This window comes from Amphibalanus amphitrite, unplaced genomic scaffold (assembly GCF_019059575.1).
Source record: "Amphibalanus amphitrite isolate SeventyFive unplaced genomic scaffold, NRLGWU_Aamphi_draft 000049F_arrow, whole genome shotgun sequence".
NCBI classification, from domain to species: domain Eukaryota; kingdom Metazoa; phylum Arthropoda; class Thecostraca; order Balanomorpha; family Balanidae; genus Amphibalanus; species Amphibalanus amphitrite.
In genome coordinates, this window is record NW_024881545.1 from 528,936 (window position 1) to 547,150 (window position 18,215).

General features: G+C 56.5%; 1 protein-coding gene and 1 long non-coding RNA gene across 5 annotated transcripts in view; both read left to right on the top strand.

Annotated features, from left to right (window-relative positions):
- The window catches only part of LOC122377695 (protein lap4-like), a 38,460-nt gene that overhangs the window by 12,246 nt on the left and 7,999 nt on the right, over positions 1 to 18,215 (top strand). For 3 of the 4 annotated variants that reach the window (XM_043358025.1, XM_043358027.1, XM_043358029.1), the window contains exons 14-24: positions 213 to 562; positions 836 to 1,084; positions 1,333 to 1,461; positions 1,836 to 2,915; positions 3,208 to 3,288; positions 3,847 to 4,629; positions 15,099 to 15,212; positions 15,621 to 15,800; positions 16,293 to 16,508; positions 16,938 to 17,264; positions 17,665 to 17,802. In XM_043358025.1, the coding sequence (XP_043213960.1) occupies positions 213 to 562; positions 836 to 1,084; positions 1,333 to 1,461; positions 1,836 to 2,915; positions 3,208 to 3,288; positions 3,847 to 4,629; positions 15,099 to 15,212; positions 15,621 to 15,800; positions 16,293 to 16,508; positions 16,938 to 17,264; positions 17,665 to 17,802 (3,647 nt within the window). The remainder of the gene's footprint in view (positions 1 to 212; positions 563 to 835; positions 1,085 to 1,332; positions 1,462 to 1,835; positions 2,916 to 3,207; positions 3,289 to 3,846; positions 4,630 to 15,098; positions 15,213 to 15,620; positions 15,801 to 16,292; positions 16,509 to 16,937; positions 17,265 to 17,664; positions 17,803 to 18,215) is intronic. The other variant, XM_043358026.1, reaches the window with a different exon arrangement.
- On the top strand, positions 5,141 to 6,805 carry LOC122377699. Its single transcript, XR_006255907.1, has 2 exons — positions 5,141 to 5,881; positions 6,394 to 6,805. It is a non-coding gene; the product is annotated as an uncharacterized LOC122377699 (long non-coding RNA).

Here is an 18,215-nt window from a genome sequence, read left to right on the forward strand (position 1 = left end):
TATGGTCTTTTTCTGTAATTGATGTCTCATGTAAGCACAAACGACTTCTAATCGTGCATTATTGTGACATATGGTGCGCTTCGACGAGACTGTTCGTAATTTGTTATGCCATGTGAGGCCGCTCAATGTATTATGTGTGATGTGAAAATTGTCTTTCATTTCTCACACCGCTCGACCATGTATCGCCCCTGACGCCCCGCCGCGCCCTCCAGAGGACTCTCCGACGCCTCTGCCCACTCTGGAGCGTCAGTCTGCTGTGGAGGACACCGACTCGGAGCGTCCGGAGCCGACTCCGCCGCCGCCGCCTCAGTCTCAGCAGCAGCCCTCGCAGCCCTCCCCGCAGCCCCAGCAGCCCTCTCCACAGCCCCAGCAGCCCTCTCCACAGCCGCAGCAGCCCTCGCCGCAGCCCGCGGAGCCCCAGCAGCCGCCGGAGAGGCGCCAGGTCGGGTTCGTCTCGGATGGTACCGAGGCCGATGATGAGGAGCCGGTGGAGCGCCACACCCGGCTGCACCGCCGCGATACGCCGCATCACCTGAAAAACAAACGCATCGTCACCAACAAGGTACGCTCGCAGCACTGAAGCTTTGCTTTGGTACATGCAGCTGTGCTTTCAGGCCTTGCAGGATAGCGGATTCCTAGAAGTGTGATGTGGGGCGAACAACATTCAACAGACTCAGGTGTCTCTTAACTTATTTATGAGGCTGTTGGATATCTGAAGTGACGTGTTTTTTTTTCGACGTCTTTCCGATATCGTTGCCTTGTTGCCAAGATTGTAATAACCAATTTGCGCTACTACCTAACGCGCCACTCGCTGCGTTCTCCTCTGCCCTATCAGGTTGATCAGGAGAAGGTGGCATCCATTATCGCCGAGGCCCTGCAGCGGAACGGTGGTGCCGCCGCCGGCGAGCTGGGTCTGCCGCCGGCGCCGCCCAGTCCCCTGCCGCCTGACGCTGCCGACGGACCCGCGCCGCCGCTGCCGCCGCCGCCCCAGAACCGCCAGCAGCTGGCGCAGCCGGCGCAGCAGCTGCCGCCGCCGGAGCCGACCGTGGTCGTAGAGGAGACTCAGCTGGAACTGACCGTCCAGGTGCGTATCGGCTGGACTGTAGTCTGTACCCAGAGGGTCATGCGAGAGATAATAGTTTCGATGTTATGATTGCTGGGTAAATGGTCTGCCTCGCTTGTTTCGTTGTAAGGTTTCGGTTTCGGTTTCGTTGGGTTGTAAGCGTATGAAAGTATTGATGACGAGCGGACCATGACTATCGTGTCCAGCTGCCGCAGCTGAGCTTATTACCAGGTGAACTGACAGTCACCCTGTGTCTGTCTGTGTTGCAGCGGGCATCCACCGGTCTGGGTCTGAGTATCGCCGGCGGGCGCGGCTCCACGCCGTTCAGAGGTGATGATGAGGACGTCTTCATCTCCAAGGTGCTGCCCGGAGGACCGGCCGACCGCGCCGGACTGAAGGTCAGTGACATGGCTGACGGCGCAGTGTAACGACTTTGGGAGTAGAGGGGAATGAGGATGAACTCGCAGTGATGCCTTGAAGATTGATAAAGGTGCTGGTTCTCATTTACCTCCTGGTCGTTTGACTCTTGGCCTTTGAACCTCTGAACTGTAACTCATATGTTGTAGGTAATGCACGATCGTTCCTGAGTCGTTTTCCGAAAATATATCATCATGCAACACTACTGAGACGTCTTCTGTAAACCAGTAGCTTATTAAAACCACTAGCTACTGATTCTGTGTGACTCAGCCTTCTAAAACGCTGCAGCACTGACCTCTGCCCTATGATCAGTGTCGTTGACCTGTGCCCCCCCCCCCCCCTCCACCCGTCCTAGGTGGCCGATAAGCTGGTATCGGTGAACGGGGTACCTACACTCGGCGCCGACCACTACGAGGCGGTGGGCATTCTGAAGGCGGCCGGCGCCACACTGAGGATGCTGGTTATGAGGGAGGTGACCCGACTGGTGCCGCCGACTGCGGCTCCTGCCCCGGCGCCGGCTCCTGTCTCGGCTCCTGCTCCGGCTCCTATCTCTGTTGCTGCTCCTGCCCCGGCCCCTGCCCCTGCTCCTGTCCCCACCCAGGCTCCCGCCGCTGCCCCGGCTCCTGCCGTTGCCCCCGCGCCAGCTCCAGCGCCTGTGTATCAGACGGCTCCCCACCCGGTGCCGGTGCCTCGGCAGTCGACGCTGGAACACGCTGCCACCAGTCGCCCGACAGCGCCGGCGCCGACGGCTGCCGTGACGAGCCACGCGCCGGCGCCGGCACAGAAGGTCGTCCCACAGCCGGTGGTAGCCGCTGCGGCGGTGACGGCGGCTCACACCACGCACCAACCTGCGCACACCACTCACCAGCCCGCATACACCACTCACCAGCCCGCGTACACCACTCACCAGCCTGCCTACACCACCCACCAGCCGTCGCACCGGCCGAGTTCGGTGCAGAGCCGCGGCTCACCCTCGCCGGCGCCCGCCGCTGCCCCGGCGCCGGTCACCTCCCTCACCGCCCGCCCGGCTCCCTCCGCCGGCCTGTCCGCCACCGACGGCGCAGGGGACGACCCGGTAGTGCGTCAGCGACACGCACATCAGCGGCAGCTCAACAGAGAGCTGGAGCAGCGTGCTGACCGACTGCGCGCAGAGGTGGTCTCCAGCAGTCGCGTGCCCTCCTCCAGTCCTGCCGTCACGCGCCGGCCGCTGCTGGGCCTGAGCGCTCCGGCCGTTAGTCCGGGCCCACTGCGGCGACCGACCGCCGAGCCGCCGCCGCCGCCGCCGCCGCCGCCCGCACAGGTGAACGGACAGGCCTCTGAGGAGCTGGTGCCCAAAATAGAGACAATCCACACCACACTGATGCGCGACAAGAGCGGTCTGGGCTTCAGCATCGCTGGAGGAAAGGGAGCGGCACCCTACGTGGAAGGAAGCGACGTGAGTATCGGTGGCGGTGAAAGGCGGGACTTGGGTGCATGATGGGGAATGCAGGCGTATCAAGAGGGGCTATGGTATGTTTTGATATTCAGGTAGCATTGTGAGACTCAAGGCTCACTGCTGTTAAACCGGTGTATTATAATGGATTTGATCTTGAAATGTGTGGTGGGAGACTATATCGCTTATCTCCGCTTTCTTGCGTCACCAATTAAATTTATTACGCGTAATTTCCTTCCGTTGAAAGTTAGCTGTTCGGCCCCGGTGCCTGTGACCTGTCGTGTCTCCTCCCTAGGCGGTTCACATATCGAAGATTACGGAGGGCGGCGTTGCGGAGCGGGATGGAAAGCTGAAGGTCGGCGATCAGGTTATCTCGGTGAGTATGAACCGCGGTAAAGTAGCCCGTCCATGTCGCCTCTGTCGGCAATTACAGTAGCCGCGGGCTTCGCCAACAGCCGCGGCTGTAGGCTGTGGTAAAGCTGGCGCTCTACCGGCCACACCGTGCTGATAGAGGGCGTGTGTTTAATCAACTGATAGCGCGGCCAATCATGATAGATACCAGAACACCCAAGTGTGCCAGTGAGTCATGCTTGTGTACGCCTAAAGTCTAAAGCCTGGCCATGAGCTCGATTACACAAATCGGGTGGACTTAGATTGCTGAAATGGGAGTACTGGTTTTCATTGGATAGTCCAAAAGGAGGTCGTGTCTTTTGTGCTATTCTGTGCTAGTTTGGAATGTAGGGAGCTAAGGACATTAAAAAGAGTTTTGTCAAACATGTACTGGTTCCTATCTTATCGTAATCGTTGACGATTGATTGCTGCTAAGCCCCCGCCCTATCTCACTAGCATGGTGTACGAGGTCTGCGCGCGATACGCCCCTCCCGTCGCGTCAGTGCTGACCAGGTGCCGGCATCGGCCGCCCGTGTGTCCCCAGATCAACGGCGTGGACGTGCAGGGCGCTCGACACGACCAGGCCGTGTCTCTGCTGACCGGTCTGGAGCGGTTTGTGCGGCTGATTGTACAGCGCCGCCGGCTGGTCACTGCCGCTGAGGCCGCCGCCTCGCCCGGCCGGCCGCGCGCCTACGCGGGGTACTCACCCGGGAGCTCGGCGTACTCGCCCGGCAGCTCGACTTACTCGCCGGGCAGTTCGGCCTACTCGCCGGGTAGTTATATGTCGAGTAGGACCGGGTTCGGTGCCTACCGACGGCCCGACCTCAGTGGAGCCGAGAACCGCGCGCCCGTCGCTCCGGCCCTGACCTCAGCCGCCGCGCCAGCTCCGAGTGCGGCTCCCTTCTCTGCACATTCTGCCGCTGCTGCCGCCCCACCCGCTGCTGCGCCGCCTCCGATGGCTTCCACCGCCGCTGCTGCCGGTCCGGCGCCGTCTGCCGCGCCGCCGCCGCCGCCTCCGGCCGCCGCGCCCGCGCAGGTACCTGCCGAGGAGGAGCCCCCGGGCGGCACCCTGGAGACCATCTCCCCCGAGCAGTTCCAGGAGCTGATTCCGGCGCACTTCACCCACCCGCCGGCGCCGGGCGGCCACGGCGCCTCGGTGGTAGTGGACCGGCACACCCCGCACGTACCCGTCCAGCTGGCGCAATTCCCGCCGGCGCCCACCAAACCGGGCGTCTGGACGGAGAGTGTCACCAAGAGCACCTACACGGAGACGACCACCACTCGGCGCACTGAGAACATACTGGTGCGGCCGCCGCCGCCCTCGCAGGTGAGTGGTACTGCGCCGCTGGTGACGGGCTGGTGACGGGGCCGGGATGATCGCATGGCACTGAGGGCTGCGGGGAACAGGCAACCCACTCTGACAAGTGACATGGCTCATTTGGTTTTAAAAATGTCGATCCAAAACTCAGGACAGATTGAAAATAAAACGATAGATGTGATTGCAACAGGACGATGATTCTATCCTATTGATTTACTTTATCCTGCTTCTAAGTTGCAGTCGCTTGCAGTCGTATTTGTACGTCAAAATGTATGGGATTTACCTCTATTTTTTTTAGCATTTCCTAAATCATTCATGTTGTGTTGATAAAGCAAAGAGCCGTTTTAAGCGGAACTAGGCCGAGTTGATGCTGAATCCAGTTAGTTCAAACTCCAGTGAGCGCGACAGCCATGCTGGTATAAGATAGTCCGCAATGACATACTAAAAGTTAGGCCCTTGTATATAGGACCCATTCACCTTTTACCGCTTCCGCTCCGGAGTCGGTCCCCGCAGGGGGCTGACCGTGGTCAGAGCCGTTGCTTGGCCGGGACCATTGGGCTCTGGCCTCGCGGCGGCTGTGACTTCGGCCAGTAAGGGGAGTAGCGCCCCCTCGGCCCCAGCTTGACTTGCGTTTGACCTCGGCTCTGATTTGATTGTCGGATGGATTTTCTGCAAGATTGGCCCCGCAGGGGGCTGGCGGTGGCCTGGGTTCCTTGGGCCCGCGTCCTGCGGCGGCCCTGACCTCCGCCAGCAAGGGGAGTAGCGCCCCCTCGGCCCCAGCTTGACTCATGCTCGATTACAACCGGACTCGACCCTGGATTGATAGACGACAAGTCAGACCTTTCTTGGTTTCTTTTTTTCCCTTTGTGTCTGATGAGTGTCTTTTTTGCGCCCGGTTCCGCTCCTTCCGGGTGTTTCTCCTCACTGCCAGCTTATACTGCCTTGCCGTCTTCTCACGTGGTTTGCACTAAGTTTTTGCACTTGTCTGTTGCCCAGCTTTCTTGCGAGCATTTTCATTGGTTGCCTTTTCTGCATTCTCACGCACCGCACGGACACACTCGGGTGAAGTGGAATAGCGCCCCCCCCCCCCCTCAGCCCTAGATACACATATGTGTAATCTTGACCTTGCCCACATTTGCTGGATTTGATGTTTGCACAATGCCACTGCCAGTCGGCCGCGTTGCCGTCTTCTCACGCGAATTTCTCCTGGCTGGTTTGCACTCATTTGGTTGCCTACCTCATCGGTTTCGCACGCTTCCCAGTTTTTTTTTAACACTTGCTCATCTTCTCTGTGCACGATTCCATTGCATAATGCGATTCCAGTCTCTAATCGTGCCATCTTCTCACGTGAATTGCTCTTGGTCGTCTTGTACCCGTTTGTTGCCCATATTTCTTTTGCGGTCACCGGCATTGGCTGCGTTTTCAGTCTTCTTGCGCTGTACCGGTCTTGCAGGCTGCTTGCCTCACCGGTTCCGCACGCTTCCCCAGTTTCTTTTTTTTACACTTGCTTATTTTCCTTGTGCACGATTCCATTGCCAGTTTGCTGCATTGCACTCTTTTCACGTGAATTGCTCTTGGTTGTTTTGTACCTGTCTGTTGCCTTTTTTGCGGATACTCGCGTTGATTGCCATATGTGTGATCTTGACTTTGCCCACATTTGCTGGATTTGATGTTTGCCCAATGCCATTGCCAGTCGGCCTCGTTGCCGTCTTCTCACCTGGCTGGTTTGCACTCATTTGGTTGCTTACCTCATCGGTTTCGCACGCTTCCCAGGTTTTTTTTTAACACTTGCTCATCTTCTCTGTGCACGATTCCATTGCATAATGCGATTCCAGTCTCTAATCGTGCCATCTTCTCACGCGAATTGCTCTTGGTCGTCTTGTACCCGTTTGTTGCCCATATTTCTTTTGCGGTCACTGGCATTGGCTGCGTTTTCAGTCTTCTTGCGCTGTACCGGTCTTGCAGGCTGCTTGCCTCACCGGTTCCGCACGCTTCCCCAGTTTTCTTTTGTTTTTTTTTTACACTTGCTTATCTTCCTTGTGCACGATTCCATTGCCAGTTTGCTGCATTGCACTCTTTTCACGTGAATTGCTCTTGGTTGTTTTGTACCTGTCTGTTGCCTTTTTTGCGGATACTCGCGTTGATTGCGTTTTCAGTTTTCCTACGCTGTACCGGTCTTGCAGGCTGCTTGCCTCATCGGTTTCGCACGCTTCCCCCAGTTTTTTTTTTGCACTCGCTCATCTTCTTTGTTCTCTGGTTCCCCTGGTTTTATCGGTCTAGCCGTACCTTCGGCCCAAAGACCGGGGAGAGGATGTCTGGGCGTTGAGGGGGCTGCCCTGCGGGTTAGTCGGGGCAGCCTTCCAACACATGCCTTTGGCGCCAATCCCCGGATCTGCGGGATGCCCCATGTTGGCCTCGCATGAGGGAAATCGGCCGGTCAGGCGTCGCCCTGTGCAGCACTGGCTAATCGGGGTCAAGGGGGCTGGGCGACGGGTATGCGGGGGGCTGCCGCCGGGTGCAGGGGCCGCCTGATTCCTTCAGCGCGGGGCTTAGCGCCACCGTATCCATGTCCGCGCGCGGGATCAGGTCCGGTCCCGTGCCGCATGGCTCTGCGGCGGCCGCGGCTCACGCGGCCCCGTACCCGGCGGCTTCGTCTTGCTGCTTTTGGCGTCCCGGCCCCCGTATAGTCCTGCAGTACTCCTGGCGGACCACCACCCTACGGGGGAGTGTGGCCGTCCCCCAGTTGGGCTCCGAGGTGGGTGGGAGGCTGCGGGACCGAAACAATTACACTTTCCATGGATTCTCACTTGGCACCCCCACGGACCACAGCCTCGGCTGAACCCCTTGCACCTAGTGCAGTCGGTGGAGCACGACCAAAAGTTCTTATATTCACATCCGACGAACGAAAACTCGCGTCGCTGTCTCCCTTTCAGAGACGAGAGGGCTGTGACAGATTTGGTAAGATTGCGAGGTGTGAAAAACTTAGAGACGGAGGCATCGAAGTAGAGTTTGTTGACGATAGAGAGGCGGAAAGGGCCCTGAAAGCTACTCACTTCACATACACAGTTAAGGATCAGCAGGGCAGAAAGGAAGTAAACCTTTCGGTCAGCGTTTCGCCGCATCGCACGAAAAATTCCAGCCGAGGGGTCATTTTTTGCGACGATCTGGAGGGCATGCAAAACGACGAGATCGCCGAAGGCCTGTCACAGTTTGGGGTCTCCGCCGCCCGCCGCATCTACACCAAGAGAAGTGGCGCTCTCGCACCCACGCACAGTATCATTTTGACTTTCAACTCGCTGGAACTGCCGAGGGAGGTGATGATAGGATATCTGTCCGTGAAAGTTCGACCATATGTCCCGAGTCCCATGCGTTGTTTTCAGTGTCTCCGATTCGGTCACACTCGAGACAGCTGTCGGAACAGACCAGCATGCGGGAGCTGTGCGGCAAATGACCATAGCAGTGCCGAATGTTCGTCGTCCGAGTTGAGATGCGTCAATTGTGACGACTCTCAGACTCCACATTCCTCGTTTGATGGGCGATGCCCGGCCCTCCAGAGAGAAAAAGAAATAATGTCCCTGAAGGTCACCGAAAGGCTGTCATTTCGTCAGGCCCGAGACCGCTTTGCTGCCCTCCATCCCAAGCGGTCTTATGCTAGTGTGGCCAACGGTTCTAGACAGCGCTGCCCCACTGAAACTGATACCAACAACAGCATCGGTCAGTTAATAGCGATTCTGAAGTCATTCGGCTTCTGCTTTGTCCCAGATGCCAACAGTCACAGCAACTCATCAGTTCAACAGGAGCCCCCTAAAGCGTTGTCGTGCTCCGCCACGCAGACGTCGCCAAGCAGGAGGAGAGGAGTCTCGTCCCCCTCCCGTGGGGGAGGAAGAGAGGATGAGACTGGGGCGGGGGTGGAGGCTTCAGCCGCCCCCGAGGATACGGCCACGCCGCGGGGTGGTGAGTGGACCCTCGCCCGGGGTCGTCGCCGGGGCCCGCCCCCACCGCCGCGCTCTGTCGAACGGACCCCGTTCACGTCTCCGGAGATCCGTCGACCCCCGCCCAGGGAGACTGCAGTCATGGCGGCTCTGCGCCGCGGTCGGGAGGAGCGGCTTGAGCAGGACGCCAGACTAGGGCGGAGGATGGCCCAGGCTCTTGAGGAGCGTCGAGCGTCCTCTGTCCGTGGAGGTCCTGGTGGGCCGGGGGCGGCCCCGTCACCTCTGATGGGACCTCCCCCTACCCCTCCACCCCCTCCTCCACCTCCGCCCCCTCCACCTCCTCCGCCCCCTCCACCTCCTCCGCCCCCTCCACTTTCTCCCCCACCCCCGCTCCCACCGCCACCACCACCCCCTCCACCCCCTCCACTTCCTCCACTCCCTCCACCCCATTCACAGCGTCCTTCTGGTGCCCCTCCGGTGCCCGCCTCGGGCGAGGGGTCGGGACCCCGACCCCCGCCATGCACACCACCATCGGAGCCGAGACCGGCGGGGCCGCCGCCCGCCCCGGGCCGCCCCACGAAGCGCACACTTCCGTGGGAGTTATCTCCGTCAAACGATGGTAGCCCCCGCTCGCGGCTGAAGTTTCAACCGGGAGCTACGGGCCGGCCTAGGTCGGCCGATGGACGGCTCCGCGAGGGCCATCCAAAGGTAGCCTTTGGCGGTGGCCCGGGCCCCGGTGGCGAGGAGCATTTTTAAGTCCCCGCCTTTTTTTAACTCAAGTCAAAGTCGCCAGTTTTAGACACCTTTCGCTTACCCCAAGCGCTCAAAACTACAGCAATAACACGTTTTATCCTGCAGTGGAACTGCAGAGGCTTGCGTTCTAGCACTCCAGAACTGCAAGCACTAATCCGCTCTCAGCGACCTTTGGTTGCTTGCATCCAAGAAACCAAACTCAGATCTGAGTCCAGGTTCCCCATGAAAGGATTTTCGGTTTTTCGCAGGGACCTTGCTACTGAAACCGTCGCGCACGGAGGTGTTATGGTTCTGGTCCATAACGCCGTGCCTGCGAGATGTATTGATTTAAGCTCGCCCCTTCAGGCGGTAGCGGTCCGCATTCATCTAGGCCAGCGTGACATCACTGTGTGCTCACTTTACTGTCCCCCTGGCGCAGCTCTTCCTCTTCTGGAACTACGCCGGCTAATTGCCGAGCTCCCTCCACCTGTGATGCTTCTGGGTGATTTTAACTCTCACCACTCTGCATGGGGATGTGATTCTGTGTGTACACGCGGTCGACTTTTAGCGTCCTTGATAGACGAGGAGGGCCTTTGTGTTTTAAACACTGGTGCTGCTACCCATTTCACCATGCCGTCGGGACATTCATCAGTTCTAGATCTCAGCCTTGTCAGTCCACACCTTGTGCCGCTTTTTACGTGGCGAGTGGACGCGGACTCTTTTGGTAGTGACCATTTCCCCATATGGCTTGAACTGCGTGAGCGGCCCTCGGTTGGCTGCCGGCCACCGAGATGGAACCTGCGGAGGGCAGACTGGGAGAAATTTCAAACGTGCTTGGAGGATGCTCTCTCATCTGACCCTACAGATGATCTGTCAGTAACCGATTTCACCTCCTTACTCATTGAAGCAGCCAAGGCATCCATTCCTCGTACATCGGGGGCGCCTTCTCGCCGGCCGGTCCCATGGTGGTCCGATGCGTGTCGAGACGCCATCAGAGCGCGGAAACGAGCGCTGCGCGCTTTCAGGCATAACTGCACCACCGCAAACATGATCGCGTTTAGAAAAGCCAGAGCGTTCGCTAGGTGGACGGTCAAGAAAGCTAAACACGAATCCTGGGTGGAATACATCAGCCAGCTTAACAGATTCACGCCAATCTCCGAGGTTTGGTCCCGTATAAAACGTATATCAGGTCGTTTCTCCTCATCCCCTCTTCCTGTTCTGAGTGTGTTTGGCAGAAATGTGTTGAACCCAGCTGATGTAGCGTACGAAATAGGCCGTGCGTTACATGACCGCTGTGTCGGTGACTGTTCTGACCCCGACTTCGCCCGCCATCGTGCTCGGTGCGAATCGACTGGCGTCAATTTTAACACATCACAACATTTTAGCTACAATGATCCCTTTACTATGGAAGAGTTAAAGTCCGCTATAGGTGGCCTGAAGTGTGTCGCAGAAGGCCCTGATCTTGTACACAATGAGATGCTTCGGCGTCTCCCGTCACCGGGACTTGAAGCATTGCTCCATCTTTTCAATGCGCTCTGGGAAAGAGGGCTGTATCCCGAAACATGGCGGACGGCCATCATTATCCCGGTGCTGAAGGCTGGTAAAAGCGGGCTTGATCCGCTTCACTACCGCCCTATTGCGTTGACATCTGCCCTGGGCAAGCTGCTTGAGCGAGTTGTAAACGCGCGTCTCGTCTGGTTTCTGGAGGAACAAGGTGTTTTATCTAACTCGCAGTGCGGTTTCAGAAAGTATCGGAGCACAGTAGATCACATTTTAGCCCTTGATACCGAGGTTCGTTGCGCATTTAGGCGGAAGCGACACATTGGTGCATTGTTTTTCGACATTGAGGCTGCGTATGATACCACTTGGCGTTTCGGTATTTTACAAAAGCTTTTCAAGTACGGTATACGCGGTACAATGGGCCATTTCCTCGCCAGCTTTTTATCTAACCGGTCTTTCAGAGTCCGTGTCGGTGGCAACCTCTCAGAGCAGTTCCCCCAGGTCAACGGTGTCCCCCAAGGAGGAGTCCTAAGTGTTGTGCTGTTCGGGGTAATGATTAACGATATTGCCGATCACCTGCCCCCTTCCATTGGCCGTGCCCTTTTTGTGGATGACTTCTCTATCTGGGCCAGTGGTGCAACCACACGTATAGTAGAGAGACAGCTCCAGTTGGCAATTAAAAGATTAGAAAACTGGAGTGCTGTTAACGGACTACGATTCTCGACAGCCAAAACTGTAGGTGTCCACTTTTGCCGTTTTCGCCGTAATTGCCCTGACTTCTCTGTCAGGCTAAGGGGTGCAGTGATCCCTGTGAAGTCGGAGGTGAAGTTTCTTGGGATGGTAATAGACAGCCGTCTTACCTACCGCACTCACCTGAAAGAGCTCCGCGACCGATGTTTTCGAGCTATGAATGTTTTGAAATGTGTTGCGCGTACCTGCTATGGGGCGGATCGTAAGACACTGCTCTTGCTTTATCGTGCTCTTGTCCGTTCTAGACTTGACTACGGCTGTTTTATATACGATAACGCCACGGAGACCTCGAAACGTATTCTGGACTCTGTGCACCATACTGCTCTTCGTATTGCCACTGGTGCGTTCCGGACCACCCCAGTAGCCAGCCTCCTTGTAGAGGCCCACGAGCCACCTCTTGCCTTGCGTCGCCAGCTACTGGGCATGAGATATACCATAAAACTCCGCCAGTTGCCTTCCCACCCTGCCTATGATGCAGTTTTCTCACGTGCCAACCTGGCGCTTTTCAGAACCGGAGAAGGTGCACGTACTGTCCGCTACCCCCCTTTCTGCTCTCGTATGCAATCGCTGCTCTCGGAAGCTCAAATTAAACTTCGGGGGGTCATGCGTAAGGAGTGGCCATCTGTCCCACCGTGGAGACAAGTCCCGCCAAAGGTGGACCTTTCCCTCACCGATGTGAGAAAAGGCGACATCCCTCCAGCTGTTTTAAAGGCTCGTGCGCTGGAACATATTTCAAGGTACTCTGACTACATAGCCTGTTATACTGACGGCTCAAAGACTGATGACGGTGCCGGGTGTGCTTTCGTCTGCGGCGACGCTGTGCGGTGTTTTACCTTACCTAAACATGCATCCGTTTTTTCCTGCGAATTGGTCGCTATCCTCAAACTCCTGTGTTTTATCGAGATTAATCCCGCTCGGTCATATGTTATTCTTTCTGACTCATTGAGTGGTCTCCAGTCCTTGTCACAATTCTACCCTTCTGACCCCCTCGCACAGGAGATTCTTCTTCGTGTGACAGCCCTCGACCGAGAGGGTACGTCGGTGTCTTTTTGCTGGATCCCTAGCCACGTCGGTATTCACGGCAACGAACGGGCGGACCGAGCTGCGAACCATGCTGCGCAGTATCTGTGCTCCCGCCGATTCCCTCTACCCGCCAGGGACTTTGTACCGGCGGTGGGCTATTTCCTCCTCGGAAAGTGGCAGGAGGCCTGGAGCCAATCCCACGGTAACAAACTTTTACGTATCAAGCCAGGTTTAGCTACCTGGTTGTCGGCCTCACGCAGATCGCGACGCGAGGAGGTGGTCCTCTGCCGGCTTCGTACCGGGCACACTTATGGCACCCATGGGTTCCTTATCGGCGTTGGCTCCAGGCCTATTTGTACCAGATGTGGTGACCGACTTTCGGTCCGACACGTCTTGGTCGAGTGCCCGAGACTGGACGCTGAGCGATTGCGGTTTTTTGGATTGCGTGGCCCCCAGCTCTCTTTGAGAACACTTCTCCGCGACGACTCCCCTTTTCTCGATTCCGTTCGCCTCTTTTCGTTCATCACGGCCTCCGGGCTTCAGGTGATTTTTAACCCCCGACTTTGAGGAAGATTGGTTAGATATGGGCGCCATATAGCCTCGTTGCTGGTGCGCCCTAAAACACCAAATCATCATCATCATCCGGAGTCGGTTGACAGAAGTGTGTGGGCTCGACCTCGGGAACAGATGAGACTAGGACGAGGCGCCGCGCGGGATATCACTCTGTAAGTCCGACGGCACGGCCTTTTTACACCCCATGGGGCGATTAACGAAAGCGGTAGATGCATGTGCTCGTTTTTATTAACTTTGCCTAGCGATATGACCCTGCACCCTGGCAGACGGGTGTCTGGCATCTCACGACTGGCGTTTGTGGTTTAAATTGTCGGCGGCACAGCCAGCATTTTAGTCATAAGGGCTTCAGAGGTATGCAAGGCTGGTCACTGGTCAGCGAAGCGGCATGCGCTGTGGTCTCGGCATGGATTCGGATGGCAATGAATGCCGCATTACTTTGGTTACTTGCAGCATTTCGCTTGCAGTCGTAATTGGCAGTTGGATGAAAGTTTGTTTTGATGGTAATGCTTTTTTTATTTGCTGATAGATATGATAACTGTAGATGTGACAGCTATATAACTGCAAGCGTGCACTAATGGGATGCATTTGGATTGAAAAGTGTAAATATATCGGTAATTACTAATTAGTAAGTTTTTGTGTTTTTGCATGGCGCATGCCATCATTCTTTTTTCACTAATTTTTGCCATTTTATTTCGTCTTCAGTTTAGATAAGGTTTCATTAATTTGTGATGCTAGAAACATTTCAATCTTGAGCTGAGTAGCTTTTTGCGTAGCTACCAAATTTTTTGCAATTGTCAATCACTATTCGCTTTTGTTTTGATGTAAATGTTCAGTTACAATGTCATATGGACTTATTAGCTTAGGTAATATACCAAGTGCTGACATCAGTGCGCATTGTATTCCTTGGAAACAATGAGTAAGCAAACGTACGTTTATGAATTGTCAGAAATTTAAGTTTGTTAATGTTTTTCTACAAGTCGTGTGACTTAATCGCATTGGTTTTCTAAAGAATCGTTTGCATTTATAGTCTCGTATACGTGGCGTTTCCAAACAGTTTGGCCGTTTGGCATCCGTTGTGATTTATTGACCACTGGCCAGTGACCACTATAAAAGTTGTCAGGTACAACAATGTTCCGATGTCATGGTTTGTGTCCTGGTTGTTTTACTATGCGGGTACTATTGCCATTTTGTATTGCCGTCTTTCTTCAGACGTATTGCCAATCAAATCATAGACATGTGTATCAGTAGGTGACTTATTTTGAATGCGCTCCATTGAACAGTCAGATTATATTCGTTCATACAGTATGACTGGTCGCTTGTTGGTCGTGTGGATCGGGTGTATGGCACAGACTTCTCCCCACCCACCGAGTCTCCCGCTTGCTGCTGAGGCGTTCTTTCGTTCGACCCTCTTTAGTGTCACTTTGGTTGACCCTTGTCTCCGGCTTAAACTACCTTCCCGCTGTCACCGTCCGTTACTATTTCCACTGACCGTAACCTCTATTCGTGACAATTGCCACCATTACGTGGCCATCCCCGCCGTTTGACCCCCGTTTCCCCGCTTTCCGAGACTGCTATCTCTCTATCACTGACACCGAGGCCGACTGTTCCTCAAACAGCTGATCGGCTACCTCCAGCTCCGCCCTCTTTCAATCCCCCATTTCTCGAAAGCCGTTTCCTCTAACAAGACTTGTCCATCCCCACCTCTCCCTGCTACGTCCCCTCGAGGCTCGAATCCAGGCGCCCTCGTCTAACCTAGACTCTTCCAACTCTGCCTCTTTCAACAGCTCCGCCCTTCTCCAACTCCGCCTTCCTCCAAATCTGCAGCCCTTCCCAGCTCTGTGTGCTCCAACTCCGTCCTACAATTCTCCCTGCGCCAACTCCGTCATCCTACAACTCTGCCTCATACAAATCCGCTCCGCCACCGACCGCCGCCGTCACTAACCGCTCCCCCGTTCCATCCATTCACAGACGGTGGTGCTGAACAAGGCGGGCGGTCCCCTGGGACTGAGTATCATCGGCGGCGCTGACCACAGCTGTCTACCGTTCGGTCGGGACCAGCCGGCCGGCACCTTCATCTCAAAGGTATGCTGGCCTTAGAGCGGCGAGCATCTGGCGTGTTTAGGGGAGGGCAGACGTCTTCATTAATCAGTTTAAAGGTGTGCATTGCGCATACTGTATGCGCGTCTAGTCAGTTACTGTTCGCGCGTCTAGTCAGCTGTACGCGCGTCTAGTCAGCTACTGTACGCGCGTCTAGTCAGCGTGCATGTCATTTACCGACGTGTATATGTACATAATTGAGCGGATGCCACTAGTGTTACCTTGGTAGGACGTTCTTCCTGCGCTATCTCACATTCAATTCGTCGCGTTGTACGTTGTAAGTTTTGTCCAACAATTTTCCTTCTCGGATAGAGAACGAGTCACGTCACCGTGAGCTGTCCACTGTCCTTCCCTGGCCTGTTCTGACCTGACCCCGTCTCTCTCCGTCGCCAGATAATCCCTGGCGGTCAGGCGGCGGCCGGTGGTCAGCTTCGCGTCGGTGACCGACTGCTCGAGGTGGACGGTGTCGATGTGACGGGCGCCACTCACGAGCAAGTGGTGGCTCTGTTGCGCCGGCCCGGCCCGGAGCTGACGCTGCTGGTGCGGCATGATCCGCCGCCACCCGGCTGGGAGGTTAGTTGGGGGAGCTATGGGGTCAGTTAGGGTCGCTGGGAGATCAGTGAGATTTGGGAGGGTTAAATCGAGGTTAGGGTCGCTTTGGGGTCAGTTAGGGACGTTAGGGTCGCTTTGGGGGGTTTGACCTGCCCGCCTTCGCCAGGCTTAGAGATCGGTTGGGGTCGCTTGGAGGTTAGAGTCGATTGGAGCTCATACTTAGAGAGCCAGGAAGTCAGTTAGGGCCACTGTGTGGGTGGGTGGGGGGGGGAGGGGAAGTGACCCGCCTTCGCCAGACCAGTCGGTTATGGTCGCGGCTGAGTGTGAAGTCAAATAGAGGGAGTCTGGATATCAGGGTCGGTGTGTGGATGTTACCCGCTCATGCCAGGCTGGGAGCGGGAGGTCAGCTAAATTCACTGGGACTTAAGTTCTCGTTCGCTCTGCTAACCCCTCCCTTCCCCCTTACCTTGCTAACTCTTCCCCTCCGCCTCCCCCCCCCCCCCCGTTCATCAGGAAATGGTTCTGGAGCGGAGACCAGGAGAGAAGCTCGGTATGAACATCAAGGGCGGCCTGCACGGCCTGCCCGGTAACCCGCTCGACAAACAGGACGAGGGAGTGTTCGTCAGCAAGTTGCACGAGGAGGGTGTGATCCCGCGCGACGGTCGGCTCCGCGTCGGTCACCGGCTGGTGGAAGTCAACGGCGTCACCCTGCTCGGCGCCACTCACCAGGTCGGTCGGTGTGGTGGGTTTGAGTTAGTTTGGCGACGACTAGGCTCGTTGGGAGGAAGGATGGGTGAGGTTTATGGAATGCAGTGTGAAGTGTGGTCAGTGGTGTGATGCAGATTGTGTGCATTTTTGGTTGGTAGTCTAAACTAGAAACGGTCACCTTATTATCATGCAATATTTTGATGTTTGTTTGAAAGGTATCTGATTAATGCGGGATAAATTATCAAGAACTGTGTCTGTATGAGTGCCGTTAACTAAAGTCATGGTCAAAATGATTGGGCGCAATTTATAGCCAGTCTGTAAGGACACTGTGGCGCACATGCCTTCGTCATTCCCTCCCTCCTGTCAGGATGCGGTGGACGCGCTACCATAACGTACCCTCCCCTTCTGTCAGAACGCGGCGCTCTGACCCCTCCCCTCCCCTCCCGTCAGGACGCGGTGGACGTGCTGCGTCGCGCCGTCGGCACCCTAGCCATCACCGCCTGCCACGGGTACGACCCTGCCGAGGTGGAGCAGCGTCTGGCCGACGGACAGCTGCAGCGCTCGCGCTCCGCAGTCAGCCTCATCAGTCTGGTCAGCCTGGACGGTACCTCGCGGCCCGTCACACCCGGCTCGCGGCCCGGGTCACGGGCCGGGTCACGGGCCGGGTCACGGCCGGGGTCACGGCCCGTGACGCCCGGGGCGGACCGGCCCGTGACGCCCAGCGGCGAGCACCGGCCGGTGACTCCTGAGAGCGGCCGGCGCAGCGCGGCAGAGGACGTGAGTGAGGGAGAGAGCAATGGGTGGATTAGAGTTCAGTGGGCTGAGAAGGTGAAAATTCCTGTACTTCGGAGTAACAAATGTAGGCTATCGGGTTTTGTGCATCCTGTGCTGGAGGTGAGGGATGTTTTGAGTTCCATTTTACCCGAATCATACAGCTACCCTTTTACCCCATGATCAGCCCATGAAGAAGCCCGATCAGATTCCTCTTCAATCAATAGGGCCGTCTTCTAAGGTGGCAAATATTGACCTAGCACCAAACAGACAATTAGCCCCATTATTTATTGCAGTGGTGTGTTGTGTCGCCTTGACCTCCCGACGTCCTGACTAGCCGCCGCTGTTACCTTCTCTGTCGCCCTAATCCGCCCCTCTGACTCCCTCCCCCCCCCCCCGCCGTCAGGTCATGGAGGTGGTTCGGGCGGCGGCCATCCTCTCTCAGGCGCCCGTGCCGCCCCGGTCGGCGCCTGGCTCCCCCAGTGCCAGCCACACGCCCAAAACCACCACAGTGGTGATGAGCAAACACACACTGGCCGGCACGGTGAGTACCTGAATGTCGAGACTCGCTGGTGATTCACTGGTGGTGGTGGTGGTGGTGGTGGTGGTGACGGAATGGGGAATATAGTGTATGGTGGTGACGGTGGTAGTGGCAAGGGGACTGACGATTGGGAATTGGTGGCTGTGGAATATAACTTGATTGGGAGCGTTACAAGCGGTAGCTTTGACAGAGACCTTGACGATACGGGGACAGTCTGACGGTGACAGTGACAATCAGGATAGTAGTGGTGGCAGTCTGACAGTGACTGTGGCGTCATAGGGACGATGACAGTTGGAAGGGTGACGGTGACAGTAGCAGTGATAGTGGGACAGTGACAGGTGGTGACAGTCATGACAGTGATGGTGACAGTAGCGTTGACAGTCGAGACGTTGACGGCGCTAACCCCCGGGCGGCTC